This window comes from Somniosus microcephalus, chromosome 17 (genome assembly GCF_052327205.1).
Source record: "Somniosus microcephalus isolate GS21.2 chromosome 17, FLI_Smic_1.0, whole genome shotgun sequence".
NCBI lineage: Eukaryota > Metazoa > Chordata > Chondrichthyes > Squaliformes > Somniosidae > Somniosus > Somniosus microcephalus.
In genome coordinates, this window is record NC_141003.1 from 75215097 (window position 1) to 75242813 (window position 27717).

Sequence of the window (27717 nt, forward strand, 5' to 3'; positions counted from 1 at the left end):
CTCCACATCAACACTTCACTTCTTAGAAACTAAGATTTAGGTTTCACTGGCAATCACTGAAATACATTTAAATTGCATCAAACTCTCCTGTACGTGTGCTTTCCAAGATGGCCCTGGATAGTAAGCTGAGCTCCTGCTCCCTCCAAGCAACACATTTGTAGCATAAAAGAGTTTTAAAATTCAGCATCAATGTAAACCTTAAAGTGAAATAAAACAGCTTACATAAAATACAATACAGTATGCCTACCTTGCTGTACCAGTTAAGGCATGGTTGTACAATGTCTGGTTCATCTATCCCATGTAGTTCAACATACCAGATGCTGAAGTTAAAGCTAGGGCCCCAGGACATTAATGGAACTATAAAGAAAAGGGTGGAAAAAAGTTTCAAGACTGCCTTTGGATATGCCTGAAGTAGCTTTATATAACCTCAGAAACAGCCAAACCCATTTTGCACATCACGCCTCATTTAATAACTACCTGCAAATGTATGGATTCAGATTATCAAGATATATTTGGCAGTTAAGTTGAAATGTAATAAACATGGGATTGAACAGAATAAAGTAGAGGGAAAAACAAATCAATATATTCAGTGCTGCAAAGCTTCCGAATAGAGCAGAAGTAAAAGGATTAAACATTCGATCACTGCAGAAAACAAATGGCAGCACCCCTCCGCTCTCTTACTAAAAGTGGGCCTAAAGGTTTCCTACCATTTCCAGATGGGCCCTGTACAGGCTAGCATTAATGAAGTGCTTTTTATAAATCATCAACATTTTGTCTCTACCGATCATTGATGACATTTAGTTTTAAAGAAGTTCAGATTTTATGTTCTGAGACTTGGGCTCTTCAAACAACAGCACTGTGCTACCTTAACACTTTAATACATTATTTACAGCACATGTTCTTCAAGGCTAAGATGATTAATTAATTGAAACCATTTCTCAAGCACAAGATTCTCTGATCATTAATGACTGACCAGGACTGTCTATATATAGACTGTGACAAATATGCACAACTAGTTTATATCACCTATAATATTGAGGGTTAATAAAGCAGTAAAATATATTTTTTTAATTTGAAGGTTAAAATTACAATGAGCAATAGCAATAATGAAGTTATTAAATATTGATGCTTGGTGCATTTATAAAATGCATTTTAGGGACCAATTCCCATAACCTTGGCCAGTAGCAAAACAAGAGCTTCCTCCCTGCAGTATACATAAAAGGGATATGCCAGCAGTAGTGGGCAGCAGAGACAAGACACTTCACAAAAGTGAAAACTGCGTGTTCATACTCCCAGGGCGGTCAGACAATCAAATTTACCAGCTCTAATGCAGGCTTAAAAAAATTGCATTCCTAAAAAGGAACAATTTGATTCCAGTACAGTACTTCTAAATTGGCAGTACTGTAATATCTTGTTTTGAATTCCTCTACTGAAAAGAACATTCCTTCCTGTGACTTTTGCTTTTTTAATTCTCAAGTCGTATTTCTGAACTGCAGCGTTACTTTCTGTAAAGTATTTAGAACTATAAATCCATCTGCACTTTTAATTTAACGTTTGTCTATTGATCTACTCTCCAATTTACAAATGCTGACACTGGGTTATTAGCACTGAAGTGTTAGTGTTGCAAATTTACCTCCGTGCTTATAATAAGAGGGGAAACAACGCAATGGTACAAAAAGACTGCCCACAGCTAAAATGTGAAGTGGTTTTCACCAGTTTTCGGCGAGGAGAAGCTCTACACAGGATCCCTCCCAGGAGTGAAGAATCTCACTTTCCACTTGGGGTGGGGGTGGGAAGAGAAATAAAGCAAGCAATGACTGATAACATTGCAGAGCAGTGTCGTCAGCGGTGATGTATCCAATGCGAATGGCCCCAACTCCGAACTGAAGGTGAATTGAAGAGGGCTCAAAAGTTAAAAGGAAAGGCAGGGAAAAATGAACGGATTGGAAAAAGTTGGCTTATTTTAGAAGCATAGAGGCAAAAATATAGCCAAATAAACTACTTTATATGTTGAACTTACGACATACATTCAAAGAAGTAGGACAAACAAAATATTTTTACAATATAGAAGACACAGTCAAGACAGATCTTTCCTCAAAACTGGTATGCAGTCTATCAAGGTACGGTCTTACTCCATTTAAAAATTGAAAAAAGGACTATTATGCAAAAATGTATAAAAGCCGTCTTTTTTGTAAGTTCTTCATTTCTTCTGAGCTCCAAGGCTATATTTCCAACCAACTGCTAAAATGCAACTTTCTGGCATCAACAAAAAAAACCTTACAGGATCCTGGGCTTCATGAATCGCGGTAAAGAGTACAAAAGCGTGGAAATGATGATGAACCTGTATAAAACACTGGTTCGGCCCCAACTGGAGTATTGTGTCCAATTCTGGGCACCGCACTTTAGGAAGGATGTGAAGGCCTTAGAGAGGGTGCAAAAAAGATTTACGAGAATGATTCCAGGGATGAGGGACTTCAGTTACGTGGGCAGACTGGAGAAGCTGGGGTTGTTCTCCTTAGAGCAGAGAAGATTGAGAGGTGATTTGATAGGAGGTTTTCAAACTCATGAGGTGTCTGGACAGAGAGAAACTGTTCCCATTGGCAGAAGGGTCGCGAACCAGAGGACAAAGATTTGAGGTAATTGATAAAAGAACCAAAGGCAACATAAGAAAAAACTTATTTACTCAGCGAGTGGTTAGGATCTGGAATGCACTGCCTGAAAGGGTGGTGGAGGCAGACTCAATCACAGCTTTCAAAAGGGAGTTGGATGAGTAACTGAAAGAAAAACATTTGCAGGGCTAGGGGGAAAGGGCGGGGGAGAGGGACTAGCTAAGGTACTCTTGCAGAAAGCCGGCACGGGCTCGAAGGGCCTTCTTCCGTGCTGTAACCATTCTATGATTCCATTAACTTTTTCCTTGCACAACTATCTGCCAGAACCAACCATAGAATTTTCCTCCGTGCCAATTTGCACTTAAAAGAACCTTTGTCTTTAAAAGAGTTCATTACTGGGAAGAAATAACAGAAAACATCTAAAAGGATTCATTTTGTAACCATTATAATGCTGTAATCCTTTGGCCAATTTATTATGGAGTTTAAAATGTTAATGTGCAGTGAAATTGAATTAGTTTTGCCTCACTTATCAATGTCACACAAGGCCAGGACCAACTTCAAGCAGAGCAGTAATAATGAGTATTCAAGCTCTGAATTTTGATGGACAACTATAACTCAGATTATTCCGCCTTTAAAAGTACATTAATTTAGTCGAATAACTGGATGATAGAAGTTAAAAGTTTAATTAACTGAAAATGCCTATGGAACGATACATCTTTCGGCACTTTTTCTGTCAATACCAGATAGTTACTTGCATTATTCAAACAGCCAAATTATGACAGGTCGAATCCAAATTAAGTTATGATTGAAAATGAGAAAATTAGCAACGGATTTCAATTTGAAGGGTACACTTCTGTCTAGACGCATTTCAGCCTTATCTCACTTGACGTAGAATATACAGCACAGAAACAGGCCATTCGGCCCAACCAATCCATGCTGACGTCTACGCTCCATTTGAGCCTCCCTCCATCCTTCCTCATCTAACTATCAGCGTAAGCCTCTATTCCCTTCTCCCTCATACACTTATCTAGCCTCCACTTAAGTGCATCTATACTATTCACTTCAACCACTCCCTGTGGTAGCGAGTTCCACATTCTCACCACTCTCTGGGTAAAGAAGTTTTTGCTGAATTCCCCATTTGATTTCTTGGTGACTATCTAGTTTTGATGACCTCTAGTTTTGCTCTTCCCCACAAGTGGAAACACTCTCCCTCGGTCTACTCTATCAAAACCTTTCATAATTTTAAAGACCTCTATTAGGTCACCCCGCAGCCTTCTCTTTTCAAGAGAAAAGAGACCCAGCCTGTTCAACTTTTCCTGATGGGTCTAACCTTGCAGTTCTGGTATCATGCTTGTAAATCTTTTTTATACCCTCTCCGGGGCCTCTATATCCTTTTCGTAATATGGCGACCAGAGCTGTGCCCAGTACTCCGAGTGTGGCCTAACCAAGGTTCAATACAAGTTTAACATCACTTCCTTACTTTTCAGTTCTATCCCTCTAGAAATGAAGCACAGTGTTTTGCTAACGGCCTTATTAACCAGCGTCACTACTTTTAGTGATTTGTGTATCTGTAACCCCAGATTACTCTGTTCCTCTACCCCAGTTAGACACTTATTTTCCAAGGAGTATGCGGCCTCCTCATTCTTCCTACCAAACATGCATCACCTCATACTTACCTATATTGAAGTTCATTTGCCAATTACACACCCATTTTGCAAGTTTATTATTGTCTTTGTGTATTTTGTCACAGTCCTCCTCTGTATTAACTACACCCCCACCCCACCCCCAATTTGGGATCACCTGCAAATTTTGAAATTGGACTTCCGATTAGAGTCCAAATTGTTTATGTAAATGGTGAACAACAATGGTCCCAGCACCAATCCTTGTGCAACACCACTTCCCACCTTTTGCCAGTCTGAGTAACTACTACCTTTATCCCCTACTCTGGGTTTTCTGCTTTGTAGCCAGCTTGCTATCCATTCTACTACTTGTCCCCTGACTCCACATGTTCTGACTGTAGTCATGAGTCTACTGTGTGGTACCTTATCGAAGGTCTTTTGGAAATCCAATTATATTACATCTACTACAATACCCCAATCTACCAATTCTATTACTTCTTCAAAGAATTCAATAAGGTTGGTCAACCATGGCCTCCCCTTTTGGAATCCGTGCTGACTACTCTATTATATTTTCAGCTCCTAGATGCTTTTCTATTACATCTTTGAGTAAGAATTCCATTATCTTTCTTTTTTTTACTGACGTTACGCTAATTGGTCTGTAGTTCCCTGGACTGTTTTATCTTCACTTTTAAATATAGGAATCACATTAGCTGTCCATCAGTCCTCTGACACTCTTCCCTTTTCTAATGAATTTTTATATACATGTAATAGTGCCTCTGCTATCTCTTCCCCAACTTCTTTTAATATGCGTGGATGCAATCCATCAGGACCAGAGGTTTTAGCCTCTCTTTTAAACAGGAGAAAGTAAAATGAATTGGGGTTAGTCAACTTAATATATTAGTGGTGCTCTGCCTGGAACAAGTTACTGCAACAATCTCAAATTACAAAGCATACTTCAATACCAGAGAGCTAAACATAAACTACAACACGACTCCAGAATTCAATATACAGGAAACTCTTTTTTATCCGGCACCGATGGGACCGACGTGGTGCCGGTTGATCAAAAAGTCCGGATTACAGAGAGGTATACTTACTAAGGCAGCACGGTGGCATAGTGGTTAGCACTGTTGCCTCACAGCGCCAGGGACCCGGGTTCAAATCCGGCCTCGGGTGACTGTCTGTGTGGAGTTTGCACATTCTCCCCGTGTTTGCGTGGGTTTCCTCCGGGTGCTCCGGTTTCCTCCCACAGTCCAAAGATGTGCGGGTTAGGTTGATTGGCCATGATAAAAATTGACCCTTAGTGTTAGGGGGGATTAAATACGTGGGGTTACGAGGATAGGGCTTGGGTGGGATGGCTGTCGGTGTAGGGACCGGGTGCTAGGGTTTGGATGATCAGCCATGATCTCGTTGAATGGCGGAACAGGCTCGAAGGGCCGAATGGCCTACTCCTGCTCCCATCTTCTATGTTTCTATGTTTAAGGTAAGAGAGCCCCGTACACGGCCACAGATCCAGGCGTCCCTGTTGCATGGCAACAGGTGCAGGAACCCCGGTTACACGGCCACAGATCCAGGCGTCCCTGTTGCATGGCAACAGGTGCAGGAACCCCGGTTACATGGCCACAGTTTCAGGAACCCCGGTTACACGGCCACTAATATGAAGTAAAACTTACCTGAACCTACTCCTGAATTTTGCCGGTTAACAGAGATTTACGGTTATTTAGGTGCCGGTAAATCGAGAGTTTCCTGTACCTTCCAAAGCAAAGTGCATTCAACTATTTGAAAACCAGAAACAAATATATTTAAGAAAACGTAATTACATTACAGTTTTTCCTTAGAAAACATACCCCAGGACACGTTCAACAAAATGGAGCTCTTGCGTCACAACATGGCAGCATCCTTGATAAGTAGGTTGCTCGTGTAGCGAGTGACTTCCTTTGCAACACAGTGGGAACTTGGGTTAAAAAACCCTCAAGAATTAAGTCATGATGCAAGCAGACAGAAATTATTGTTTTTTTTTATTGCTTTAAATGTCACCGAATGGCCTACTCCTGCTCCTATTTTTCTATGTTTTTTTTCTATGTTTCAACAGAAACTGACTGGTATTAGTGACTTTGCTCCATTTAAATGACAAGCCCTTTTTAAACGTTTGCTCGGGGAGGTATATTTACAAAGTCACTATCCCAGGGATGTTCATGCACTTGCCCTACTCAATTGCTTATATGGCTGATTGGATTAGTTTGTTTTAATCAGTTAGAGACCTCACCTATTTTAATGAAACGACAGGGGAACATCTGATCATCAATTTTGTGCTTCAAGGTGAAAGTCTCCTTGTTGTAATCATTCTTTAAGCCGCTGTGAATTAAAAGCAGGTTTAGATATCAAGGGATTAACCTCCTCCATTTGAAAACAAAACAGCATTCACAATACAAATAGAAACTGCTGCAAATACACAGCAGGTATGTCATCTGAAACGAGCAGTTTTTCAATTTGTATCACGATCTTTCGCAATAACCCAGGGACGGGGGCAGGTGACCAAGGATCTCAACCCCAAATACAGTTTCAGCATTTTGTTACACAACAGGGCTAACCAACAAGACAATTGTTCGCTGTCTGTTCCTATCGCATTGAATTAATTTCCTCAGCTAGAGTCTATCCTTTGCCCTTTGTCCAGTCCCAACCCACCTATATCTGTGACTCACTGCTGATTTCAGATTCGCCAGCCCATAGCAACTCCTTTTCACCTTTGACTTCTACTCCCTCTACATCGCCAACCCTCCACACTCATCTGCGTCTTCCTCCAAGAGGCCCAACCAGTTTCTGTCCATCACCACTCTCTTCTACTTGGCTCAATTTCTTGTCACCTTAAAAAATGTCTCGTTTAACCCCACTCAATCCCTCCAGAAAAAAGGGTGTCAACATGGAAACCCACATAGAATCATATACAGGGAACTCTTTGGTATCCGTCACCGACAGGACCGGGATGGTGCCAGTTGATAAAAAAAATTCTGGATAACGGAGAGGTATATCTACCGAGGCTATTTTTAACAAACAAAAATAAAAAAATCAAGAATGTGCAGTATAATTGGGTACTCACCTGCAGAATGTTGTGTGAAATGGATGGTGGAAGATGCTTGATTAAGTACAGTAATGCCAGTTGAGGGTAATCCATAACTCTTTAATTATTACTTAACAGTAAAACAAAACTTATAAACGACTGTATACTGTAGTTTTCGCAGTGAGAATTGTGCCCGTTATTAGAGAATTCGGATATTTAGGAGCCGGTTGAACGAGAGTTTCCTGTAGCAGAGAAAGAGGCCATTCGGCCCATCGTGCCCGATCTTCGAAAGAGACACCAATTAATCCCACTCCCCCACTCTTTCCCCATAATCTCGCCATTTTTTTCCTTTTGAAGTATGTATCAGATTCCCTTTTAAAAGTTGCCGCTGAATTTGCTTCCACTACCTTTTCAGGCAGCATTCCAGCATATATCTCAGCGTAAAAAAAAAAATTCTCATTTTCCCTCTGGTTCTTTAGCCAATTATCTTACATCTGTGTCCTCTGGTGACTGACCCTCTGGCCAGTGGAAACAGTTTCTTCCCATCTACTCTATCAAAACCCTTCATAATTTTGAACACTTGGGTGCCAATTTTGCATCCCAATTCTGTTTAGGCCCCTCGTTGATTTTCTGGTTTTATCTCTCAGATTTCCAGCTTTTGCAGTTTTTCCCCAATGCATTTCATCTAGCGTGCTCTGTTCTGATCTTGGATGTGCACTATTTGCAGTTTCTTTGAATCCTCGTAATGAAATACATTTTAGTCGACTGGCACAGTTCTTCACTCTCGAGCATTACTGACCAATATGCAAACACTGCACGCTTCAACCCATTTTATATACACTAATCAACTGCCGTGGCCGACGGCAGCCTTTGACTTAGTGATAGCATTCCCACCAGAGTAAGGTGGTGCAGGGTTCAAACCCCACTCGAGACAGTCCTGAGTCCTGGCCAGTGGAGACCGCAGCGCCGGTCCTAAATTCTGGGTAGACATCCAGCTGGACCATCATGGGAATGGGAGGCCCCGCTTATCTTACGGATTGTGGAAGCCCATAAAACCCCCCGCCCGCTGTTAGGACCTACCACCCTACTAGTTGGTATAAAGGTGGTTACAGCCACAGAAGCAGCATGCTTGTTGCGGCCTGTCAGACTGTTAATTAGTCTGTGAATATATCCATTACTCCACACCATTCTTCAAGGGAAGAGTAGGTAGATGAGAAAAAAAAACAAACTGTCATGGTTAGTTAATCAAAGAGAAAGAACTTGTATATTTATATATACCACCTTGTCAAGCCTCTTAAATCCTGAAGCACACATATATTCAATTACTTCGAATGGCAGTTACTTATGTACAGTCATTTGCACGCAGAATGTCCCACAAACAGAAATGAAATAAATGACCATTTTTGATGTTGATTAAAAAATGCTCTTTGACCAGGACACCAAGAACTCTTCAACTAGTACCTCTTGTAATAGCCACTTGAACCATCTGCAACAGACAGATCTGTTAACATCTCATCCAAAAGACATCACACCTCTTGACAATGCAGCACTGCCATGAAGTGTCAGTATAGGTTACATGCTCAAATCCCAGAGCTTCCAATAGTTTCCATTACTCTACTGCACGCCATCTATGCGTGTGTATCAACACCAATAGATTGCATGAATGTGGAGCTATAAATCAGTGCTATTCATGTCACTACCTTTTGATTAAATGGGTAACTAACAAAAGTGGAAAATTATTAAATAAGCTTTCAAGTGAAGACAGATTGTCCTGGACTGGTTATAATGCAGCCCAATATCCAACAAATTAGCTGTTCAGATTCTTTGTCATTATATAGAAAGCACCTATATACTATCTAGAATAGGGATGTCAATGTAATATTCAGACAAAAAATTATGCTTCTACAACAGAAGTATCCCATTTTGAGTTTGAATCACTAGTTTGTACAATTACAATCAACATTCCGAACATTCTTTCAACAGCCAGCTACTGTGCAAAGGGACTTGATTAATGTTTAATTCAGTTCTACAAATCAACAGAAGCAACTTCAAAATGAAAATGATCACACAGAATAGAAGAATTTTTCAACACATGAAATGAGTTTGACATTTAATTTTTTTTTTACTCTACACACTCAAAAGGAAATCAAGGGAGACAAAAATTCAGCTTTGGGGAACTTCACAGAAGCAGCAGCCATTTGACCCACTGCTCTTCTGCCGACTCGGAGAAAGCGATCCACACAATCCCAATTTCAGTGCCCTTTCCCCCATACCTCTTGAAACTTTTTTCTTCAAATATTTATAAAAGCCATTATGGATTCTACTCTGCCACTTGCTATCTGACTTCCCTTATTTTCTCAAGAGGTATGCATCAGGGCCCAGTGTTTTTTTCTCCACTCTTTTTAGTACTGCTTCTTCATCTAGATTATATATGCTGCCTGATTGCTTTACTGCCGCCTCTTGTACCTTTTCATTCCCAATACCAAAGATGTAATAACAGAGCACTTGGAAAACAGTGACAGGATCGGACAAAGTCAACCTGGATTTACAAAAGGTAAATCATGCTTGACTAATCTACTGGAATTTTTTGAGGGTGTAACTGGTAAAATAGATAAGGGAGAACCAGTGGATGTCGTGTATTTGGACTTTCAAAAGGCTTTCGATAAGGTCCCGCATAAGAGATTAGCGTGTAAAGTTAAGGCACATGGGATTGGGGCAAGGTATTGACTTGGATAGAGAACTGGTTGGCAGACAGAAAGCAAAGAGCTGGAATAAACGGGTCTTTTTCCGAGTGGCTAGTGAGGTACCGCAGGGATCGGTCCTTGGACCCCCCGCTATTCACAATATATATTAATGATCTAGACAAGGGAACTATATGTAATATCTCCAAGTTTGCAGACGACACAAAGCTGGGTGGGCTTGTGTGCTGTGAGGAGGATGCCGAGAAACTCCAGGATGATTTGGACAGGTTGGGTGATTGGGCAGAAGCATGGCAGATGTAATATAACGTGGATAAATGCGAGGTTATCCACTTTGGTGTCAAAAACAGGAAGGCAGATTATTATCTGAATGGCAATAGATTGGGAGAAGGGGAAGTGCAACGAGACCTGGGTGTCCTTGTGCACCAGTTGCTGAAGGTAAGCATGCAGGTGCAGCAGGCGGTTAAGAAGGCAAATGGTATGTTGGCCTTCGTAGCGAGAGGGTTTCAGTACAGGAACAAGGATGTCTTGCTGCAGTTGTACAGGGCCTTGGTGAGACCACACCTTGAGTATTGTGTGCAGTTTTGGTTGCCTTATCTGAGGAAGGATGTTCTTGCCATGGAGGGAGTTCAGCGAAGATTCACCAGGCTGATACCTGGGGTGGCAGGAATGACGTATGAGGAGAGATTGGGTCGATTGGGCTTATACGCGCTGGAGTTTAGAAGAATGAGCGGGGATCTTATTGAAACTTATAAAATTCTGACAGGACTGGACAGACTAGATGCAGGAAGGATGTTCCCGATGGTCGGGGAGTCCAGAACCAGGGGTCACAGTCTAAGGATAAGGGGTAAGCCATTTAGGACAGAAATGAGGAGGAATTTCTTCACCCAGAGAGTGGTGAACCTGTGGAATTCTCTACCACAGAAGGCAGTAGAGGCCAATTCATTAAATATATTCAAGAAGGAGTTGGATATATTTCTTACGGCTAAAGGGATCAAGGGGTATGAGGAGAAAGCAGGGACCAGGTACTGAATTTGGATGATCAGCCATGATCGCACTGAATAGCGGAGCAGGCTCGAGGGGCCGAATGGCCTACTCCTGCTCCTATCTTCTATGTTTCTATGTTTCAAACTAATCTGCGAAAACAGCTAAATACTCATTTAATTTTTTCACCATTCCTTCGTCCGCCACAGGATCATTTATTTTCACTCTAATCACCCATACCTTTTCTTTTATGTGTTAATAAAATTCAGTAGTGTTACTGCACCAATTTTTATGGGTTCAACTTTTCTAATCTCTTTTTGCTTACCCTCTACATTTTACTTGCTTTTCTTCTGTTATTATAGCCCTCAATTTGTCATATGCCTCATTTTATTTCTCTACTTATCCAAGCAACTCCAGCTTTTGCCGCACCACCGTTACTATCTATGGTAGTATATCTGATCTACAACCTAATTATTTCCTGTACCAAGTCTACAACCCAATTATTTGCTTCCCATTGTGTATGGTTATCTTGGCTGATCAGTTTATTTAGGCTAATTTTTTTTTGATCTATTTGAAATTAGCTTTCTTCCATTCAAGTACAGTACCTTTAATTGTTCACTCTCCTTTTCAATTCTTGTACTGAAATATTTATATATAATTATGCTACCGTCACCGTTTCCTAGATGTTCCTCAACCCTACTTGCCCTTGCTTACCTTCTTAGATTACTTTAACAACAGTCTATTAAGGCCTTGCTGCTCCTGCCTTTTTCTCTAATTTGTCTGCACATTTCGAATAGATTAAAACGCTTGCACCATTCCCTACAGAGTCATTATGGCACAGGAGGAGGACATTCAGCCCATCGAGTCGGTGCCGGCTCTCTGTAGAGCAATCCAGTCAGTCCCATTCCCCCGCTCTATCCCCGTCGCCCTGCCAGTTTATTTCCCTCAAGTGCCTATCTAATTTCCTTTTGAAATCATTGATCGTCTCCGCTTTCACCACCCTCGTCGACAGCGAGTTCCAGGTCCTCACCACTCGCTGCGTAAAAAAGTTCTTCCTCACATCCCCCCTGTATCTCTTGCACAAAACCTTAAATCGGTGTCCCCTCGTCCTTGTACCATCAGCTAATGGGAACAGCCTTTGTCTACCTTATCCAAACCCGTCATAATCTTGTACACCTCTATCAAATCTTCCCGCAACTTCCTTTGCTCCAAGGAGAACCACCCCAGCTTCTCCAACCTCACCTTCTAGCTAAAATCCCTCATCCTCAGAACCATTCTGGTAAATCTCCTCTGCACCCTCTCAAGGACCTTCACATCCTTCCTAAACTGTGGCGACCAGAACTGGATGCAATATTCTAGCTGTGGCCTAACCAGCGCTTTATAAAGGTTCAGCATAACTTCCCTGCTTTTGTACTCAATACCTCTAGTTACGAAGCCCAAGATCCCATATGCTTTGCTAACCACTCTCTCAGTATGTTCTGCCACCTTCAAAGATCTATGCACATTAATTCCAGGTCCCTCTGTCCCTGCACACTCTTTAGAACTGTGCCATTAAGTCTATATTTCCTGTCCCTATCCCTTCTGCCAAAATGCTTCACTTCACACTTCTCTGTATTAAATTCCATCTGCCACTTGTCTGCCCATTCTGCTAGCCGATTGGTATCATCCTCACTGTTTGCCACACCTCCAAATTTGGTATCATCTGCAAATTTTGAAATTTTACTCTGTATTCCAATGTCCAAGTCATTTAAATATATCAAAAAAAGCAGTGGCCCTAGCACTGACCCTTGGGGAACACTTCTGTCTACCATCCTCCAGTTTGAAAAACAACCATTTACCACAACTCGCTGTTTTCTGTCCTTAAGCTAATTTCTTATCCAAGCTGACACTGACCCTCCTATTCCATGAGCCTCAATTTTGTAAACCAGCCTTTAATGTCGTGCTTTATCAAATGCTTCCTTAAAATCCATATAGACAACATCCACTGCATTCCCTTCATCAACCTTCTGTTACTTCATCAAAAAATTCAATTAGATTAGTCAAACACAATCTGCCTTTTACAAATCCATGCTGGCTCTCCTTAAGTAACTTAAACCTCTCCAAGTGCCTGTTAATAATCAGGGGAAAAAATTGTTTCTAGGATTGTCCTTACACCCTTTCTTTAACAAGGGTGTCACATTTGCCACTTTCCAATCCTCTGGCACCTCCACACACCCCCCCCACCCCCGCCGTATCGAGGGAAGATTGAAAGATTATGGCAAGTCCTTCCGCTATCTCCACCCTCACGTCCCTCAGCAACCTGGGATGCAAGCCACCCCCCAGGTGCCTGCCCATCAATTTTTTACCCCAGCCATTACCTCTACCATCTCCGCTTCTACCCATATTTTGTCAGCATCCTCTTCCTTAGTAAACACTGGTACAAAGTACTCATTATGTATTCTAGGCTTGCCCTGCACCTCTAAGCATACATCACCTTCTTTGTCCCTAATAGGCCCCACCCCGCCTCTTACTACCCGCTTACTATTTACATGCTGGTAGAAGATTTTTGGGTTCCCTTTTATGTTAACTGCCATTCTATTCTCATTCTCTCTTTGTCAGTCTTATTTTCCTCTTCACTTCCCCATTAAACTTATCGCATTTGGCCTGGTTTTCACTTGAAAAATTCACCTGACATGCATCATACACCCTCATTTTTTGTTTCATCATATTCTCTATCTCCCTCGTCATCCAAGGAGCCCTAGCTTTGATTCCCCTACCTTTCCCTCTTGTTGGAATGTACCTAGCCTGTACCTGAAACATCTCCTCCTTAAAGATTACCCATTTCCTTCCCTATCTATTCTGAACACCTTGTATCCGTGAATATTAAGCACCCAGTCCTCACCATTTTTAAGCCACATTTCCGTTATTGCCACTACATCATATGCCCACAGTTTTTCCTGTCAATCTTTGGTTCCACTTTACCCTGGCTGGATCCCCTCTCATCCTACTGAAGTTAGCCTTCTTCCAATTTAGAAATTCTACTTTAGATTGTTCCTTGCTCTTCTCCATTACTAATCTAAACCTTATGATACGATGATCACTCTTACCCAAGTGTTCTTCCACAGACACTTGGCCCACCTCATTCCCCAACACCAGATCCAGCAATGCCTCCTTCCAGTTCAGCCGAGAACATATTGGTCAAGTAAGTTCTCCTGAACACATTGAAGAAATTCCTCCCCCTCCTTTCCCTTTACTCTAACATTATCCCAATCAATATTTGGGTAATTAAAGACCCCCAATATCACCACTCTATAGCTCTTGCATATCTCTGCGATTTCCCTGCTGATTTGCTCCTCTACCTCCCTCTCACTATTTGGAGGCCTGTAGAATACCCCCAATGGCGTGATCAGACCCTTTTTGCTCCTCAACTCTAACCAAATGGATTCTGTCCTTGTCCCCTCAAGAACATCCTCCCTTTCTAACACTACAATGTCTTCCTTAATCAGCACTGCCACCCCACCTCCCTTTTTTCCTTCCCTATCTATTCTGAACACCTTGTATCCGTGAATATTAAGCACCCAGTCCTCACCATTTTTAAGCCACATTTCCGTTATTGCCACTACATCATATGCCCACACGGCTAATTGTGCTTGTAGCTCACCAACCTGATTCACCACACTTTGTGCATTTACATAAATGCATTCCAAACCTGTCTTTGTATTCCTCATAGTCCTTCTTAATCTGCTCCTATCTCATATGGTACTACTTCCCTTTCTAGTTCTATCCAACACGCTCCTTCCTTTATGCACCTTATTCCTCTTTTCTACTTCTTTATGCTGGTGCCCAACCCCCTGCCAATTTAGTTGAAACCCTCCCCTATGTTCCAGTGCTGCAATAAAACCTTTGATTAACACTCTTAGCCCACCACCTTTTTTTCTTCTTGATATTTAGTCACCTGGAATGATCAGCTCAGGCCTACCCTCAGTTGTACCATATATCTGTAGGTGCTACATCATAAATGTATGAAAATGAAGGACAGGAAAGGACTAGCTGGTTCAAGATTGTTCTATACTACTATTGTGCAACTTCCCCACTCCCATCTACCCCCTCTCCCTCCACCAGTCAACCACACTATCTATTTGAAGAGGCAAAAATAAAAATTTGGGGCCAATTTAAGAGGGAATAAACATTTGGGAAATTCCTCTCCAACCCACAAGAAGTTCCTGGAGACATTTACAATTCATAGTTCTTCACTGTAGTACCAAATAGTGCTCACAGAAAGGCATGCCCATTACTGAGGGTACAGATTACCTACAAAGTATATATTGCATAGGCAACTGGCGGAGAGTGAATTACAGCCCTCATACAATCAAGGAGGTCAAATGTCAAATAGGAAGGTGTAGCTCAATAAAAATCAAGTCCCAGAGCTGGTGTTCCATCTTGTGATACACAGTTCAAGTCAACCATTTATAATATCCAGAATTTGCTCTCCACATGAAAATTCAAATCCAAAAGTAGCAGAAAGCCTGGCATTAGACATTAACAAGATCCGAGTGACATGAAACAGGAGGAGAGGGCTGGTAGACCCGGGTCCACTGCAAAGACTGCCATCAACACAAAATCATAAACCATCCAATTAAAAGTGATTTTAATTAGGTAGTAAAGGCACTCAGACGACCTGCCAATCTAGAAATGATGTCTGACCTCCTCAATTAGATCACTAGCTCGTAATCATTCGCCTACAGGTCAATTAATGATATACAAAATCTCTTGCATAACCTTATTAAAGCTGAATATAGAAGCAATCAACTACCTCGGCAATGAAGATCATAGCTCCACTGTTAATACTTGCCTTGACAGCAGTTCAGTCATGTTCTCTTCACTCATCCCCCCATAAACTTTAAACTTCTTCAGGTTGCAGACATGGGTCTTTTCATATTTTCCGAAGGTGATGCTCTGGACTATTGCAGGCCTCTCAAGTTTCAGAATCAAATACTGGAGGAAAAGAATCAAAAGCAATTCATAGCGAGGCTAAGAATATTTTGAAGAGAGCTAATGTAATCTTATCAAAAGATAAGTGACAATCAGAGAATTGTACACTGGTACTGGGAAAATGCTCGTGTTTTGTTTTTAAGAGGCTAAAACTGTTCAGCTAAAGACTGTAGGGAGCATAGAAGATAACCATCATAGTTTAAGAATCAACAAGCCACTTCTCTGAACATAATGGAATTCCTTGAAACTAGCAAAAAAAAGCAATAAAAGCTTTCTGTTGGGTTTAAAGTAATTGGAATTTCAGAAGACACTCGACAATGTTCCAGAACTAAGCTTCTACGGATGAAGGTGCACAGAATCAATGGCACTTTCGCTAGGACTAAGAACTGGCCTGGGAATAGGAAAGTTATAAAAGCATAGGGTACTGAGCTTGTGTTAAGTGGACTTTCAGTTTAGTGTTTGTCCCAAACATTTTGAATGTTAAGTAAATGGCTGAGGAGCTGCAGACTGAGTTTAATGTAGATAATCCAATCTAGTGTCAGAAATACAAAACATAGTACCTGTAGGTGGGTATCCAATGCTAATGAAGATTTGGATGTAACCATCAATTTAAACTCAGTAACCTAACTAATGGTGTATGGGGTGCATTGCAATTTTAAAATCTCAGGATAGACAGTAATATGGTATGGATAGATGTATCCAGTTTGAGGTAGGTGCCTAGTATTTACCAACGCTGGGGAAGGAGTGGGGTGGGGTTTGGCGGCACTGGAGCATTCCTTACCTTTGTTAGCACTGGAGTTTGGCATCATTGGTGGGGGGGGGGGGAGCACGGAGGACTATGGTCTGGTCAAGAAACTTGGGGTTTGGCACAAATGGAGGGGGAATCCGGGGTTTAGCTGAAATATGTAAAGGGGAACTGGACTTTAGCTTAATGGTGGTTTCAAGGTCAGACAATAATGCTTGGAGCAAAAAGAATGTGAAGGTCCAAACAGCAACGAGATCCAAGTTTCTAAAAAAAAACTCTCTGCATTTGGTGGTTGGTGTCTCTGACTGCTGTCACCAATTAGAACATTTACATTTTCTAATGTTAACCAAACAGCCACTAGCATTTTCATCCTCTATTCCTGGTATGTTTTCAAAGTTAATTTCCTTTTCCTTTATTTTATGTTTTAAAAGGAAGTAACAAATTAGGATGAAGATACTCATCTCTCAGATTAATATGCTTTCCGAAGTAAATATAGTTTATATTTAATTTTGTTGAAAATCTACTCAAATTTGTCATCCATTTTCTAATTAAATTATTTTCAAAAACACACAAACTGAAACAGAGAGAAACAGAGGGATTGTTCCAGTGAGAAAGCTAAACAGATTTTTTTATAAACACAAAGAACAAAAGCTACAATAGATATGGGAGAGAAAATGTCCCACTTCAAGCCTGACAGTAATCAGTTAAGTTTGTTGCGTTTAACGTGGGGCTCTGTTTTTTTAATCTCTCTCGGAGTCCATTTAAAAAATATATAAACTTGACCCTAATAGAGCTTTTGAAACTTTGAATAGCTAATTGCTACTGAGCCCTCAAGTGAAACTGTGCACGGCGAGAATCAAGGGTGTGCCTTCGACTGACGGGGTCATGCTTCTGGTCAAAAATATCTAAGTCGAATTCCAGGTTTTTGGGAGAGGCTGGAATTTTTAAAGAGAAGGTACAATTCAATGTGCAAATTTAATCGTATGAAATTTGTTTATTTTTTTTTTTAACTTTTTTTGAAATTTTGTGCAAGACTTTATTCCGGACACTGGAAATTTCAGTTATTGAAAGAAAAAAATTGGCATAAGATGTTGAATGATTCAATTAATTCACCATCTCCTTTTAAAACTTTGTTTTCTCTCAACTTTTTCTTCTTTTCTGTAGGTCTTTCAGACTGCTCAGATTGGTTGTCCTTCACAGTTTCACAATGGCTGTTTTACTTTGAGCCAAATCAGTAAAGGGTGATGGCAAAGTATGACAAACACTGCACACAAGACTTTTAACACATTATAGATAGTCACGCACTGACTTAAATACTTCCACACATTTCCCAATTTCACTCAAACCTTCAGGTTGAAGGTGTCATACATTTTCCTACAAAGGATGGTGAGGCTAGGGCTAAAATATGCTGAAAGTATTCATGGCAGACCTTGGGCAGTTTATTTGGAGTCGTGTGTGTGTACTGGGAGAGGGACACACTATATAAAAGTGGACAGAAGTTCCACTGCTATTGTAAAAGGTCTTCGGCGGGTTACCTGGGGTACTGTGTGCACTGGGAGAGGGACACACTATAAATAGAAGGGAGGGGACATGTCACACTGAAATGATCGCCAAGAGGACAGGATTTTAAGTGGATACAAGAGGACCTCTGGCCAAGATTATTCAAGCTATATAGGTCAGCATTAACTAATCCATGCACACAGCTCACATGGCCTCCACTTTCAGCCTTCTTCCGTGGGAGCAATGGACATGAATTGTACAAGGCTACGAGGCCTGACAGAAGAAGTCGATCATTCATCTGACCCCAAACATTTGAAGCAAAGACTGAACACTATGGTGCACAAATCAAATCTTCACTATGCTGGGAATGAGCAATGCTTCATGAGTATTTTTGGACCTACCCATACTTCTTTTTAAATGCAAATCAAATAAAATCTATTTCCCAATATTAAATATGCAATAGTTGAGGAGCGAATCCTTAAGAAAAAAGTTCTACACACAGCAAAGTAAGTGCAAAGATGGGGAGATAAAGGTATCACTAAAAGTATAAAATATTGATACACACAACAGTATGTGGTACTCTTAAACTGCTGCTGGAGCATGGTATCTCCTGCATTATAGATCACAAGCACACAAGAACACGACGCTGATAGAAAAAGCCAGGGTTTGAATTTCATATTTTGCTCCAGAGTGCTGAAAATCCTTTGTTGCTTTTAAGTCATGCAAATTTTTTCAACGTACAGCAAAAGAAATTTATTTCCACCTAAATAAATTGTGAAAAACTGCAGTACGTTTGATTCACAGCAGAGTCTGTATCAAAACAACACTATACCTGCATCAATCTCTTTTGATCCCGAAATGCTGTTTTCTTTGCTCGCTTTTAGGTTTGCAGCTGGTTAATATTTATACATTTTCAATCTGAACCTGCAATTTGTTTCCCCTCCATAAAATGGACTTGCAAACATATGAAAAATACCAAGAGGGTCAGACTTAATCCACAATGCCCACTTTTTCCACTAAATACAGTGCAACGTTGTGCAACATCCTCCCAAAGGGATAGCTATACTAACCCCTGGGAAGGTGAAAGCACAGGGGAAAAGGGTGATCCATTTCAGGCAAAACTGGGTAATTCCTCTAACTCCAAAATGCAATCAAAATGGGTGTTTTTTTTTTTTTTTACATTGAGTTAAGAAAGAATGCGCAACGGAGAGGTGGAGGTTTAGGAAAGAAATTCCAGAGAGCAAGGCCAAGGCGACTGGAGGACCTACCATTAATGACGAGGTGAAATGTGAGGATGCATGATTGTGCATTCTGCAGGTTCTTTGCAATCCTCCAATTTAGAGAGCATAAGAATGTTCTTCAATAATGTTCCCAAGATACAAGTGGAGCAAATTAAAGTGGTTTCAATCTAGTCATTTTAACTCCATGCAACTACCTTGAAGTTTTATACAAATTTTCACTGGACAGGCTCATCCAGTAAGGGGTGGGATGGGGTTTACAAAGGTTTTAGAAAGTCACACAGAAGCAATAGTTCAGGGATTTAGGTTCAGGCTCATTACCACAACAATATAGAAACAGATGTACTGCACTGGACTTGTGGAAGACTCGAAGGTAAGTGCTTGTTGCAATCACTAGATATAGGAACAGGAGTGAGCGGATTGAAAAGAAAGCATTTTGTCCCTCAGCTCAATGAAGACACAGAATACACATTCTTGAAGCTTCTGTAAAGTAATACGCAAAGGCTTTAAAGAATTAATGCAAGAAGAGGAACGATACAAAGTAGTTATACAAGCAGAAAGAAAAATGAAGAGCACAAATATAAGGGTCTTTCACCTGAGGGGGGTAGTTGCTTTCAGAGGACCACCTTGAAGACTGGTCATGAGGTTTGTCCACCAAAATATTCCTGAAAGAAAACACAACCACTTGGTTAGTTTCTCATATTCAATCTCCGATGCCTCAAGCGGTGTTGGGTGCAGCTCCATACAATCTTATCGGATCGCATAAACAAGATTCTCCACCACTTCCCATTTCTTCAGGAGATCCAGTAATCATCAAGATTAAGGCATGTGTGGCGTTAATGCCTTAATGGTGTCACGTTTAACTGGAGTCTCCAGAGAATTTGTTCCTGTGGAGGGGGTTGAAATAAATTTTCCCACCACCATACATAGTAACTTGAAGAAAAACAGAAAATGCTGGAAAAACACAGTTTGCAAAATGATTAAAGGCAATTAACATTAGTGACAACTTCTAGATTCAGATGCCTTGGCAGATAGCTCAGAGAACATCACTAATATATGCTCTCCAATTAGGCTACAGATACAGGCATTGAACGACTGCACAAGATGGCCTGCAAATTAGGCATCGTCGAGGATTGCCAACCTGTCCAGGAAACTTGAAAGGAATCGGAGAGAACTGTTTGCTTACCCATGTTTTCTCTGCCCCCTACCCCACACACACGTAGGCGAGTGCCCTCGATCCAGATCATACATTAACCGACTGCTAGCCTCCTACATCTGTCCAACTGTGGACAGGAAGAATCAAAATCTTACAACATTGTCAATGTTCTCACCAAGGCCGAATCCAAGAGGGTGACATCTGCTCATGAATCGCACATTATCAGATTGTAGCACTAGAAAGTAAGCTTAGACTTCAATTTATTTTTGACTCAGACGTTTAGTTCATGTTGAAATGATCTCAAGTGCAATGTTCCGCCACACAATACACATTCATTTACTCATTATGCAAATTCTAGGCCTTTAATCTTTTGCACACAGAAAGAAAGATCACTGCAGACCAGTTCCTCATAAAAGTTCCTAATTTCAGCTGAACTGTCTTCGGGAGGGATGGGGGGAGGGGGGAGGGCAGGGGCAAAACAGCATCAATCTTGGGCATTTCCCAGTGGTCAGTAATACAACGGCAGAAACCTGTTGTCTAGAATTAAGGGGCTATTGCACAAGAATGCAAACACATACCCCGCTAAACAAATGGCTGAAAAAAAGGAGAAAACAAATTGTATCGCCCCATACAACTGCTTGCCATCATTATGTGTGCACCAAACAAAGGCTAAGCGAAATATATTCTAATGTCAATTTGCCCCCGATCGCAGCCCTGCCTTCGATCTAGTTCCTTTTCTCTCCAGTTTTGAAGAAGGGTCAAACCCGAAACGTCAACTCAAATTTCTCTCCACGGATGTTGCCTGACTTGCTGAGTTTTTCCAGCATTTTCTGTTGTTATTTTGCCCCCTTTTAATGTTGCTTATAACAAGTTGAATTCAACATTAATTGACTATAACCCACTATAGAGTATACTCAGCTTCTGCAAATGCAAAGTTAACGTTGGAACAGAAGCACCAAGTAGAAAACTGAACCAAGGGGAATGGCATGCTATAATTAGGAGACAATGACTGAGATACAAGTATGTTCAGTTTTTCAACAGCCAAATGGGCAGTTTCACAAGGCAAATCCAAGTGCTAACACCTACATAATTATACTTATCTATCGATATGATTTGTTTTAAGAGTTAAAGTTACTCCTGGCCTCACAGCAACAGTGGAGCTAGAAAAGTAAAAAGGTTCCAAATACAATGTCTATCTGCTGTGGCTTCAACCGTGATCAACATCCCAAGTCCGCCTACTTCTGCACCAACCAAGCTGGTTAGTGCATGTAAGCTATTCATTCTTATTTCTGTTGGGCATGTAAGAATATAGATATGTTTTTTGCCCATTATTTTAATACAGAATGGAGACAGAACAGCTTATTATGCAATTACGGGTAAACCATGAGTAACTCAAAATTGGTTTGACCTGTATGCTAGCAGAGCTTAGCTTTTCATCACAATGACACCACAGGATAAAAGTTATAGTGCGGGAAGAAAAAAGATAGGAAGCTAAGGCTGCTGAAATGACGATGGAAAAAGGATATTGACCAGGATATTAACCAGGACATGAGGCCCCTATCATTGTCTATGTTCATCAATCTGTTCGATGACTCAAGGGACATAAAACACCAAACAAAGTTAAACCCAGCAAGAATTAGACAATAAAAGCTTCTTTTTAAATTAGTATAAAAGACAGATACGAAGCAAAACACAGCAGGAACTTTGGCTAGCTTCAAGGAGAGCTACCATTAACGGCCTGGATAGGTATCGTTCACAATTCCTGGGAGTTACACGCAGGTTTCTAGACATAGGGCTGCGTGTCCTGCTCTGTATGTAGTCTTGAGATAGATATTTTGAAACAACTTGCATTTATTTAGCACCTTTCACTCAGTAAAACATCCCAAGGCACTTCACAGGAGCATTCTCAAATAAAGTGACAGCGAGCCACATAAGGAGATGTTAGTGCAGGTGGGGGTAGGTTTAAAGGAGCGTCTTAAAAGGAGAGCTAGGCTGGCAGAGTGGCTTAGGGCCGAAGCAGCTGAAGGCACAGCCATTGGTGGAGCGATTATAATCAGGGATGCGCAAGAGGTCAGAATTGCAGAAGTACAGAGATCTCGGAAGGCTGTTGAGCTGGAGGAGGTTAGAGAGATAGGGAGGGGCGAGGTCATGGAGGGATTTGAAAACAAGGATAAGAATTGTAAAATCAAAGCGTTGCCAGACAATAATAAATGTATTTAACTGTCAGGCATATTACTGTCTCTAGCTTTACGAATGTTATTAAAAGGAAAAGGATTATCGAACAGAGATCAGCTAATGTCTGATCATCCCAATTTAACACTGCAACAAAGGCAATAATTATCAACTTTTTCCAAGTTTAACACACAAAAGGGGAAAAATTCAGTTGTTTGTGCCTCCCGTTAGCGCCTTAAGAGGGTGCCAAGTGGAGCGCAAAGCAACTGGCACCCGGGCGCGGCGATGTTTGCGCCGCTCGCAAAATTAACTAGACATTTTGCGGCGGCGCTGAACACTACCGCCACGATCTCCTGCGCTGGCAGATCGCGACGTCAGTCGAGTGCGCAACGCCCCGGTAGCACCCCGGACTGGATATTGAGTGGCGCCCCCTGCCTTACCGCCTGCCGCTAGCAACGACAGGTTGAGGGGAGCGTTATGCTGTCAGAAAGGGACTAGGGGAGCGCTATTTAAAGGCGACCGCTTCCTGCCTTTTTTTGTCGGTGACATTTTTGCACCACACATTCTGAGAGAGAGAGAGAGAGACTTCTGGAGAGATTCAACGCTGTGTGAAGGAGTTTTGGGTGCTGAGCAGCACTTTGCAGGTTAATTTTGATTTGCCCTTCCTTGTATCGATTTAGAAGAGACTGTGGGGGCTGCACTCTGAGCTCTTTCCCTGGGCCTCTCCATTGTTCTTTCCAGCAGATTTGTACAGGTCTCTCCAGGCTGAGATTCAGGCCGAGATTCAAGGCTGCAATGAGCAGGATGTGGATGAGAGCAAGATCAACCCTCCCCTTTAAGATAAAAACAGAAAATGCAGGAGAAACTCAGCAGGTCAACGTTTCAGGTCGATGACCATTCGTCAGAACTCCCCTTTAAGAATTGGCCGGTGCCAGTGTGTCTGTGTTCCATTGCTGACTGACATCACATGAGCTTCGCCAGCGCTGCGAGGTTGCGCCTCGCTCCTCGGCCTTAGCGCCTTAAGAGAGGTGTGTAGCGCCTGATTTAGAGCTCCAATCAACTCCAGGGGCGATAGAAGCCAAGTTTGCTGTCGGAGACGATAATTAGCGCCAGGCGTTAAACTTTGCATAGCGCCCCAAATGGGGCAATACCGAATTTTTCCAAATTATATATTTAGTGCCGTATGGAACTTTAATTTGAGTCATTGCGCTGTGGCATTAACCATTAAATACTCATGTTTGCAACTTACACGCTTGACTCACAACTTACTCCATCGGCGGCTATTGGATTTACAATTAAAACTTTTTTTTTATTTTTTTAATTTGTATTGGTTATGAAATATACCATTCCAAAAGAATTCCGGCAGCCCTTTGGTCAGTGACTTCAGAATTCCATCTGTGACAGCAGAGCACTGCAGCTCTCATTGCAGTCAACTCTCAATATTATTGGCAACAGAGTTACTCTTCAAATTTTATTCGAAAAAGATAATCAGCAAGAATAATGCGAGTTTAATTCAGGCGATATAACTGCAAGATCCTATTTTCCAGACAAAGACTGCTGAAAAATCCTGACCTACACACAAGGCACAGGTCAACATTTTAGATGTCACTGATCAGTCAAGTTTACACATGATTCCCTCTTGGCACACAGAACTGAACTTGCTGGTAACCGATAGAATGAAAAGTTGGGGGGGGGAAAAACACCAAAAAGCAGCAACCTGCTCTCAGGCAGAATGTGGCCCAACATACCAGCCAAAAATTCTGGAAGATTAGCTGCAAGATCAGCTGTTCATTCCAGCACTGGGTGAGCTTATTCCACTGAAAGTCACGTCTCTAAGCTCCAGCGGGACAAGTCCTGGCCGACAGGATCAGCTGACATTGAAATAGCTGATCTTGCAGCTAATCTGCTAGTATTTCCGGCTGCCAGCAGATTCAGGTCGGGTTCTGTCTCAGAGTGGGGTCAGGTTGGGTTCTTGCTAGCAGCAGGATCATGTGAAGAACAAATTTTAAGTCACTTTGACACTCAGTTTGTACACTGGCAGAACAGCCACTGCATATTACTTAGATACAAGCCAAGACCCTTGCATTGACTGTCAGCCTCCGTGGCATAAATACCTCAACTTACACTTGAACATCTACTGTATATAAACCTGACAGCAATACTGCAAGCTGCACAATTCTATTCAGTACACTCTCGACAGTATTAAACAACTTCCAAGATTGCTGCACATCTGATTTTTTTTTAATTCATTCATAGATGTGGGCGTCGCTGGCAAGGCCAGCATTTATTGCCCATCCCTAATTGCCCTCGAGAAGGTGGTGGTGAACCGCCTTCTTGAACCGCTGCAGTCTGTGTGGTGAAGGTACTCCTGCAGTGCAGTTAGGGAGGGAGTTCCAGGATTTTGACCCAGCGACAATGAAGGGTCGGTGATATATTTCCAAGGCAGGATGGTGTGAGACTTGGGAGTGGAACTTGAAGGTGATGGTGCTACCGTGCGACTGGTGCCCTTGTGCTTCTTGGTGGTAGAGGTCGCGGGTATAGGAGGTGCAGTCGAAAAAAACAGCACACCTTCATACAGCATGAACATACCACTGCTTATTTACAAATTGACTTGACTGTCTTGAAGTATAGGCAACTAAATGCACTTTGAGTACAATAAATATTATGCCCAGGAGCAAAATTTACTCCATTTTCAATCATGTTCCCAGTTAATGCTATTTAAAAAACCTATCAGTACTGTGCAAACAATAAAGATGCCATTAGCCTCTGAGCAGCTCGACAGTTATATTTAAAAACGGATTAACCCCCAATTCCAAATGTGACTTAAAGTGCTAAATGGTGAAGTAGACCTAGAGGAATCCACTGATCCTCATCAACTTCTTGACTTTACGGTCAGTGCAACTAATCTGTAGCTTCTCACCACAGGTGGCGTTTTTCCCCTGCATCACAAACAACACTTGCGGTTGGAGGCCTACCTCCAGAGTGAGCCTCGGACCCGAAAAGATCCCAAAAGTACCTGGTGTCTCCGGAGCTTCGGACCCTGGGCCTCCGGGCGTACGCCTGCGTAAAGGCCCGTGAATCCCAGGGACGCAGGCGGCTGAAGAAGTGTCCGTGGGATCACGTGGGCCAGGCCAACCAATTAGACTGGGGGATTCCTCATAAGCTTATGGGGATTCCATTTACGAACTGAATCCCCGTAAGCTTATGGGAAATCCCTAAATAAACAAATCTAATAAAAATAAATATTCCTATGTTCAAAATTAAATGTCCCTTTGATTAAGCATTTAAAATAATTAAATTTTTTGAATAAAAAATTTAATTCAGCCCACAATGTACATGAGCTAATTTTTAATGTTTTTGTATGTTTTAATCATTATTAAAAAATGTAATTAACATTTATTTCAACCTTTACACTGGTAAAAGCAGGCAGCGAAAGTGTTTTTGGTGTGCATGCTGACGATTTGTCAAGGAGAAACTTGACAGATCGTAAATTCCGGGTTTTCGTGCATGCGGAAACCCGGAACTTGCTGGGCCATTCTGATGACTTACGATGGCAATGGCAGCTGTAAAATCTGGGCCAAGATATATTTTTAATACAGGAAACGCCATGAGGGTGATCAAGCTCATGCCTTAGACCAATCCAACGCACACACCTCAAAATCCCGCAATCCTTTTTCTCTCCAAAATCATTCAAATGTCTTTCAAACTCATTTAGATTGCCCACACCAACAGTCTTCCCTAGTATCTTATGCCAGAGCCATTACCGTTTGAGTGAAACGTTTTGTCTGACAGTTCTTGCCGCTAGCTTGCCATTTTTTTTTAACATTGTAAATATTTTGTTTAAAAAAAAAACTTTTTATCAAATCTTAGACGGAAGGTAAAAATTAGATTGGTTGGTGCACAGTCATTTAAAAGAAATTGAAGCCATCCTGGTAGAAGTGAAGCAAAATCCTTTTCTGCTTCTGGGTAAAGGATGACAACAGCTAGAAATTATAAACCGTTCAGCACAAAAAGCTGTGAAGCTACTACAGTGCACATATTTGAGGTACTGTAAGCAAAGAAATATCTAAAATTGCAGCTATTAAAGAGATGAATGAATATCTGGTTAGAAACAGCATCCAGTTAGAAGATGAAATAGAGAGTCAACCGAATTCTGTATGAAACACGATGGTTGTTATACAGCTTGGACCAGTAAAACATTATGCCAAGAAACACAAGCCTAGATGTATACGTAGGATGCAAAACTGGGCAAGTATTCTGGATTTTTGTGCAAGTTGCTTGAGAGAAACGTAGCAAACTTTACACAATCTTTCCACAAGAAATGAGGGGATTGTGTCGTGCCCAAGATAAAGCACATTATACATCGTGTGCAGAAGAAACAGACGATCAAATGATCTTTTCTCATTCCATATTTAAGTTATGGCCTTGAAAACAACCCGTTCACTGGACTGATAACAACACACTTAGAAATGGATACAGTGACAGTGGGAGTGTGACTTTTCGAAGAGGCAAGTTTGAATGGTAATACACATTCATTAACCAGGAGTCCCATAAAAAGCTCCTTGTGCTGCCATTTTATTAATTGTCTTCAGGTACAGTGAAAGATTTATTATGATGGATGTACAGTGGCTTTGGCGACTGGCGCCGAAATCTAAATTTCAAGCCTCCAAGTAGGATTTTTTTTTTTTTTTTAAAAAGGTAAATGTGTGTTCTGTCTTAATATGCAGAAGAGGGGAAGGGAAAATAGAAACCAGGATAGTGACTCACATAGTAGGAATACCATGTATGGGGGAGTTAGCACATTGGGAGCAATATACTTCCAAGACATAAATGTATGTGCACGCACACACAAACCACTAGTGTTGAACATTGTGCAATACTAACTCGTAACTTAAAATTTATACCACGGTACAGGAAACTTTGGTTTATCTCCGCGGAGGTTGTATGTATGTCCGGAATACTCAATCTA

At 41.4% G+C, this 27717-nt stretch overlaps 1 protein-coding gene across 3 annotated transcripts in view; it reads right to left on the bottom strand.

The window, feature by feature from the left end:
• The window catches only part of mkln1 (muskelin 1, intracellular mediator containing kelch motifs), a 167827-nt gene that overhangs the window by 111483 nt on the left and 28627 nt on the right, over window positions 1-27717 (bottom strand). For 2 of the 3 annotated variants that reach the window (XM_086010684.1, XM_086010683.1), the window contains exons 2-5: window positions 20016-20085; window positions 15798-15940; window positions 6492-6580; window positions 248-357 (exon numbers count right to left, since the gene is read on the bottom strand). In XM_086010684.1, the coding sequence (XP_085866810.1) occupies window positions 248-357; window positions 6492-6580; window positions 15798-15940; window positions 20016-20085 (412 nt within the window). Of the gene's footprint in view, window positions 1-247; window positions 358-6491; window positions 6583-15797; window positions 15941-20015; window positions 20086-27717 lie in introns of those variants that run through there. The other variant, XM_086010685.1, reaches the window with a different exon arrangement.